At 42.1% G+C, this 7,500-nt stretch overlaps 1 protein-coding gene across 1 annotated transcript in view; it reads right to left on the bottom strand.

Annotated features, from left to right (window-relative positions):
* Nucleotides 1-2,091: 2,091 nt before the first annotated feature.
* Nucleotides 2,092-7,500, bottom strand: part of ssp7 (short spindle 7) — a 14,792-nt gene continuing 9,383 nt past the window's right edge. Inside the window, exons 2-3 of the mRNA XM_076176935.1 lie at nucleotides 5,840-5,975; nucleotides 2,092-4,932 (exon numbers count right to left, since the gene is read on the bottom strand). Coding sequence (XP_076033050.1) covers nucleotides 4,650-4,932; nucleotides 5,840-5,975 — 419 coding nt within the window. The 3' untranslated portion in view covers nucleotides 2,092-4,649. The remainder of the gene's footprint in view (nucleotides 4,933-5,839; nucleotides 5,976-7,500) is intronic.

Genomic DNA, 7,500 nt, shown 5'->3' with positions numbered 1-7,500 from the left:
TGATGATGATGATGATAATGATAATAATTCTGTAGCGTGCCTATAGCTGTCCCTAGACAATTTATGTCTGAATTACTGTCTGTTTGTTCGGGCGGCCTCGATGTAAGCTGTATTTATAGTCACCGTATCACACAGACTGTGAGCTAGTGACGTCATTTGGCACGGAACCAAGGAGCTGACGTAGGGCAGAGGGTCCCAAAATTTCGGGGATAGGGATTCCCCCCCCCTCCCAATTTGGGGTAGGATGGGGTGGATAAAATGCTCATCGGTCACTTACTGGGCGGTTGGTAATTTTATTATGTCCTTGTTAACATCAAACTATTTTATGCAATGCTGACACTTTCGATACAATCTGGCATTTACCAGGTCATTTTATTCGGAACTTTGCTATTTATATACGCAGAGCGTTAGAACCAATTCCAATAAAAAAAATAGATATACTGTATATAATAAAGAAAGGGGAGACAGGTGGGAGAATATGTAAAAGATGGAACTGAATGATATTTACATTGAACATTTAAAGTACACCTATCACAGGAATGGTTTCGACTCCTCAATCGTAGTTTGTGGAGTTGGTGTTCTTCCTCTTTTTTCACATACACGCACACACACACATACACACACACACACACACACACACACACACACACACACACACACACACACACACACACACACACACACACACACACACACTCACACTACGAACATAGCTCTCTTCCCGTAAAATACAACTAGGTAAACACACACACACACATCACTGGCTCGACAGTGCAATATCACCAATCTTTTTATTCATTTGACCTACTTTATTGGCATTATTCATGAAAATTGCCTGTACATTTTATAGAGAAGTTAGTAAACCAGGTACCCTACTTTCTTTTGGCTGCAAACGTTTGCCAGAACTATCGTAACGTTTTCAAGGTGATAATGATGATGATGATGATTGAGTTTTACGTCACAAACTCCCCCCTTTGAAGAGGCTAGGACGGGGCCTTATCAGAGGGCTTTGTGTCGTGGAATTTAATGAACCATGTGCTTCATTCAACTCGTTTGCCGGTGGCAGGGTTCGACCCACTATCACCTCGACCAATGCCGCTAAAACGTTTATATATGTATTGCCTGGAGCTGACAAGGGTATATACAGTATATGGGGCAGAAACATGGAACATAAGAAAGAAGGAGTTTTAATGTGTTTGAGATGAGGTGTCTGAGAAGTATGATAAGAGTTACTAGGCTGGATAGAGTGAGAAATGAGGAGGTGAGGAGGAGAACAGAGGTGGAAAGGGAATTGGGAGATAGAGTTGATGAAAGAATATTAGGATGGTTTGGACACATGGAAAGAATGAATAAAGAAAGATTAGTAAAAGAGGTATGGAAGGCAGATGTGGAGGGAGTGAACATGAAGGGACGTCCTAGGATGAGATGGATGGATGGGGTGAAGGGGGCTTTGGGGAAGAGGGGAATGTCTGATGAGGAAGAACGGGAGAGGACAGAAGACAGGGGTGAATGGAGAATGGTTGTATATGGATGATGTTGTGATGCATGAGGTGGAATGGGTGGGGGGATGGGGGGTGAGGTAGTATGTGTGAGAAAAATTTGACGCAGCCCGAAGGGATTTCTCCCCGTCTTCTCCTTTTCTGCATGGGGGGACGGAGAGGGGGGGTCGCCGATTTAATGAAGCGGCCTTGCTGTGGATATGCTGTGTCTTGCGACACTGCCTCTGACCCAGGGCAGTGGACAGGGTGCAGGGATGACCCGTCATCCAGAAGGTGCTAAGATAAGAGGGAGGGCGGAGGGGAGTGGAGTGTATTCAGGGATGGAATGGGTGGGAATGATTTTATGCCTTTTTCTTTTTTGGCTACCTCCCTTGTAAGGGGGGAAAAGCCTTGGTATATGTATGTATATATGTGTGTGTGTGTAAGTGTGTGTGTGTGTGTATGTATATACATATATATATATATATATGTATGTATATATATATGTATATATATATATATATATATATATATTTCTGATTGACTGTATTCTGTCTGAAGCAAGTTATTTTATTCAGCTTAGGAATTGACACAGCCACAAGGGGAATGAAACTTATTTTTTTAGAAATTACATCTTTATTTGAGAGATCATGTCGCTATATACATTAAAACAAGATAACAGTACACTATAGTAGGAACTTAGAATAACTGTCACACCTGTTACGTAACTATAGTCCCTTCGCGGCAGGCTGGCATGTAAGTCCCGCCCACTTCTTCCTTATAAGGAAGCTAGTAATTCACTCACCTAGTCGAAAATCTTCATCTGCGTAGTATTCATGGATAGTAATATGGAGATAAGTACCCCGTATTTGTCATTTATAAAGGTACCTCCGCTAAAAGGGATATTTTACTCATTCTCTCCCCTACCGGGGTTGTAGCCCCGTAGACTGGCATTTGGTCCTCAGACCAGACCCGATATCTTAACAATGAGCCATGGGCCCGGCTTGGAACCGTGCATGGTTTCCTGCATAGGGAACCCTGAGGCTGACAGTCTGGAAATAGAATTGGCAACCCTGGTGGAAAGGCGTGAGTGTATGACTAAAGGGGGAGGAGCTTGAGTGAAAGACTAATGGAGGAGGAGATTGAATGCAAGATTAAAAGGAAGGGGCTTGAATGCAAGACTAAAGAGAGAGAAACTTGAGTGCAAGATTAAAGGGGGAGAGGCTAGAGTAATAGACTAATGGGAGAGGCGCTTGAGTGCAGGACCAATGGGGAATGCCCTTGAGTGAAAGACCAATGGGGGAGGAGCTTGAGTGAAAGGCCAAAGGGGGAGAGGCTTGAGTGAAAGACTAATGGAGGAGGGGCTTGAGTACAAGACCGATTGGAGGAGGGGCTTGGGTGCCAGACTGTCGTGAACGGACCATAGGATTCCTCCTGAAGGAAGAACATTAGAACAATCAACAATAGAGCGATTTGTACTGACGATGAGAGACAGGTGTGCGGGTCTGAGCTTGTTTTCGACCGGGGGCCCGCCTTCCCTTTGCAATAAAATCACTTGCAGTCAGCCACCGAACTTCGGTCCATGACCCTGGACAGTCGGAACAGGATGACGTCTGAGTCCGGTCTGTGATGAATTGTTCACTCTCACTTTCGCATTTTTCCTTTTCTTTTCCTGGCGATGACCCTTGGTCGAAATGTTAGTTTCCCGGAAAGAGACCTGGACGTTTACCTATTTCAAGGTCTTGCTGCAGGATGCTTCCAAGTCCACCAGTCACTTGCACATGCCACCACTCCTTTCCTCGAAACCTACTGAGACTGGTCCTGTGGGCTGGCATTCGATCCCGGGGCAGGGCCCAAGATCTCGGTTAAAAAATTCTATGAGTCTGAATGGTGGATATTGACGATTTCTGACTTGTCTAATTGGGATCCGAAGACTAAAGATTAATTTACAGATTTTATATATCTGTTCATTATACCAGCCAACGTATCGTGCATGTGTGTGGATGTAGGTTGGTGGGAAACTATTTGGCTCACGTGATCAACAACTTTTACCCAAGATATGGGTAATGTTTCACTAGCAAGCCGTGTATGTGCGCATGTATATGTGTGCGTACGCGCGCGTGTACACATCTCATCGTAAGTGTGGACGAAATGTCTTAAAAAGAAAGATAAGAAAAAGAGCGAAAGGTGATGGAAAGAGAAATATTTTGATGAAGACCCAGATGTGTGACCGACCGTCTGGTGATGCAAGTTGTGACGTTCATCAACACTGCTTATGAAATGCTGTTTTCCCATAGCTGAAGATGAGTGAGGTGACTGTTATACAGCCTTGACTATACGACTAACCCCATAAACCTCACCACCCCATACCCTTACCCCCACCCACTTTCTAAATACAACCCCAAACACCCACTCCCCCACCTTTACCACTCCCAGGCACGTAACCTCACTCCTCATTCCCGTGACTGATGTCATCCAAGACATACGTACACTCCCAGTTCTCTATGGAGTATTGACTTAAGGTGAATAGCAAGAGACAAGGAGACAAGAAAGAACAGTAGTAAACCAATAAGGAGGAGGAGAAGTGAAATGATAAAGAGGAGGAACAGCGAGGTGAGAAGAAGAGAAGGGAGGAAGAGGAGAGGAGGACGAAGATTAGGAGGAGAAAGTTGCAGTTAATTTCAGATCGAGTGAACACCTTCCGTACTGGGTGGCACTTAACCCTTTGTTCTGACTGTCGTCAGGTGATTTTATTCAGATATGGGTGAATATCCCCCCACCCCCTGCAACACCACACGGAAGCAAAAGGGCTCATTAGAATTTAATGAATAATGTCAAAATGGCGATGATGGTTTCATGATGGTGGTTTGTTTACATGGAGGGTCCTTATCAAAAGTATCGCATGGGAATAGTAACGACAATAACATAATAATAAGTAGGATGATAATAATAATAATAATAATAATGATAGTTATGACAATAGTTAAAGTCATGATAACATATTTGGCAATAGAGTTCGAACAATCCCACCCAAGACTCACGTCGTTTTTTCTTCATTCATTCACACAATGGCGTAGCACCAGAAGATTTTTTTCTTTCTTTTTCCTTTTCGCGGACACACCAAAATGCTTCTCCGGGCCTCCTCCCGGGGCCCTACCGGCGCGGGAGAGCTCACACGACCGCGCCCGGCTTATCATAATAATCATAATACTCGAAGACCCAATTGTAGAATTCTTCGTATTCTTTGTCCTTTTCCGCTTCTTCAGGAGAGAGCAAAAGGGCGTCGTGATCGATGCCCGTGGGTTTCTGGTCACTGAAGGAGGAGGAGGAGGACGAGGAGATGGGATCCGCCTTTGAGGGAGGGCAGACTATGTTGTAGCAACACTTCGGGTAGGGCAAGCTCACGTCCCCTTTCTCCACGTGACAAGGAGGATCCACGGCAACTGCACCACAACTGAAATTAACAGGAAAAAGGCGGGAATCAGCGTGAGGTGACGTGGACGTCATGTGACGCATGTGACGTCTTTATTCTACCTGACGTCACGTCAGGGTACAGGGTTGGGGTAGTGGGAGGGGGTCTACTTGTCTTACAATACGGTGGTTGAGCGTTGTACAGATTCTCTAGTGGAAAATCGTCAGAGCTGGGCGCGTTACCGCCGGACAGGTAGTGCGTTACCGTCAATGCGTTACCGATTTTAATTTCCATTAGAATGATTTTGATGAAAAATAAAAGAAATGGAGAAGTATTTACTTCTTACGAATATTCTCAATAAAATAATACCTAAACTACAACATTAATATTCCCTATTCTGAAACATGAAATAACCAGATCTGGGCACTTGCGTTACTGCGTTAGTAACGCACTACCTATCCGGTGGTAACGCCCAGCTCTGTAGCTTAGGGTTCAAGCATACAGTGGGGGTCTCTTAGATTAGAAAATACAAAAAAGTTAAATAGGATGATTGGTATTAACACATTCGCAGTCTACTCCACGAATTAAGCAAATGCATATATACATATATGCACGTACACACAGTGTATACACACACACACACACACACACACAACTCGATGGCGCAGTGGTAGTGTTCGCAACCGCTGGTACAGCGGTCCGAGTTTGAATTCCGCCCAGAAATGATTTCAGTATCGCTGCGCTGCGAGTCGTTACTCCAACTCTCGTGGGCGGGGAGTTTTGTGTGTGTGTGTGTACGTGTGAGGTCACAACATTACCCATAGATCGGTCATATATGAGCTCTGAGCAGCTCTCTTCCGGGAGGGAAATAGCTGTCGATTACGAGTCCAGCATGTGGTCCAAGACCATGGTGAATCACCCAGGGGAAACCTGTTGCTCTCTCACTTACGTGCTGTACTGGACGACGAGGCTGCCCCTGTGGCTCAGATTACAAGACATCCTGACGCAGGCGCCTTCCTCTTGCCACGACTGACCGTCGCCGAAGGCTTGGCCAAGACTCGACGACCAGCACTTCCCTTCGTGTTCTGCGGGGCCAAGAAACGGAGGCTTATTATAGTATGTCCTGTGCATCATTATTGTTATTATTGTTATTGTTGTTGTTGTATTTAATATAATTTTATTGTTGTTGTTATTGTTATTTTATCATTATTATTATTATTATTATTATTATTATTATTATTACTATTATTATTATTACTATTATTATTATTATTATTATTATTATTATTATTATTATTATTATTATTATTATTATTATTATTATTATTATTATTGTTATTATTATTACTATTATAATCATCATTACTATTTTCATCATAATTATCATTATCGTTGTTTTTATAATTATTATTATTATTATTTTTATTATCATTATTATTATTATTATTATTATTATTATTATTATTATTATTATCATTATTATTATTATTATTATTATTATTATTATTATTATTATTATTATTATTATTATTATTATTATTATTATTATTATTATTTCTGTTATCATTATTATCATCATTATGAGCATTATCATTCTTATCATTATTATCATAACTTTTATTATTAATGGTTATTGTTTCTATCGTTACTCATTATTACTGTTACATTAGTTATCATAACCATTACTATTGTTGTTATTAGTTTCATTATTGTTATAGTTATAAATGTTTTGTCGATGTGCCCATCGCTCCCTGGAACAAGGAAACAAGCAAAGGATACACTTTCCTCTAAAATTATCATCATCATAGCGTAACCCGACACAACCCTGCCACAGCAACCACTGAGCCACTCCGACAGATCTGCTTGTCATGTTAATGAGGACAATGAAGTAAAAAGTTGCTAGACCAGCGTGTAAATTTATAATGGCTGAAAAATGTGCGTCGACGCGTCTACTCCCTCGTGTGCGTTTGAGTGTGACAAAAATAATTCGTATTGACATTTTCATATTTTCATCACTAAATAGGTATCTTCCTGAGTTGGTTTGTAGTTTTAGAGGATGATTATAAACAGAGAATTATTCTTGATTCGCTGTTGTTCGTTGCAAATATGAAGGCCATAAGTGATGCAGTAAGGTCTATTAAACCCAGATTTGGGTTGGTAAAATTTCGTGCGGAAAAGCAAACGGTCACTTATATCGGCTGAATAATTAAGAAAAACACACACACACACACACACACACACACACACACACACACACACACACACACACACACACACACACACACACACACACACACACACACACTCGTGGCGCAGTTGGTAAAGTTCCCGGCTGCCACTACGGAGGTCCGGGTTCGAATACCGCCCAGGGCTGAAATTATTTCAGTATCGCTGCGCTGCGGGTTGTTACTCCAATTCTCTTGGGCAGGGAGTTGGGTGTGTGTGTGTGCGTGTAAGGTCACAGCATTACCCACCACACACACAGACACACACACACACACACACACACACACACACACACACACACACACACACACACACACACACACACATATATATATATATATATATATATATATGTATATATATATATGTTTGTGTGTGTGCGTG

The sequence above is a fragment of the Oratosquilla oratoria genome, chromosome 1 (assembly GCF_046742065.1).
Source record: "Oratosquilla oratoria isolate Oo_2021 chromosome 1, ASM4674206v1, whole genome shotgun sequence".
NCBI classification, from domain to species: domain Eukaryota; kingdom Metazoa; phylum Arthropoda; class Malacostraca; order Stomatopoda; family Squillidae; genus Oratosquilla; species Oratosquilla oratoria.
The sequence above is the reverse complement of the archived record's forward strand: the minus strand, read 5'-3'. Positions and strand labels throughout refer to the sequence as shown.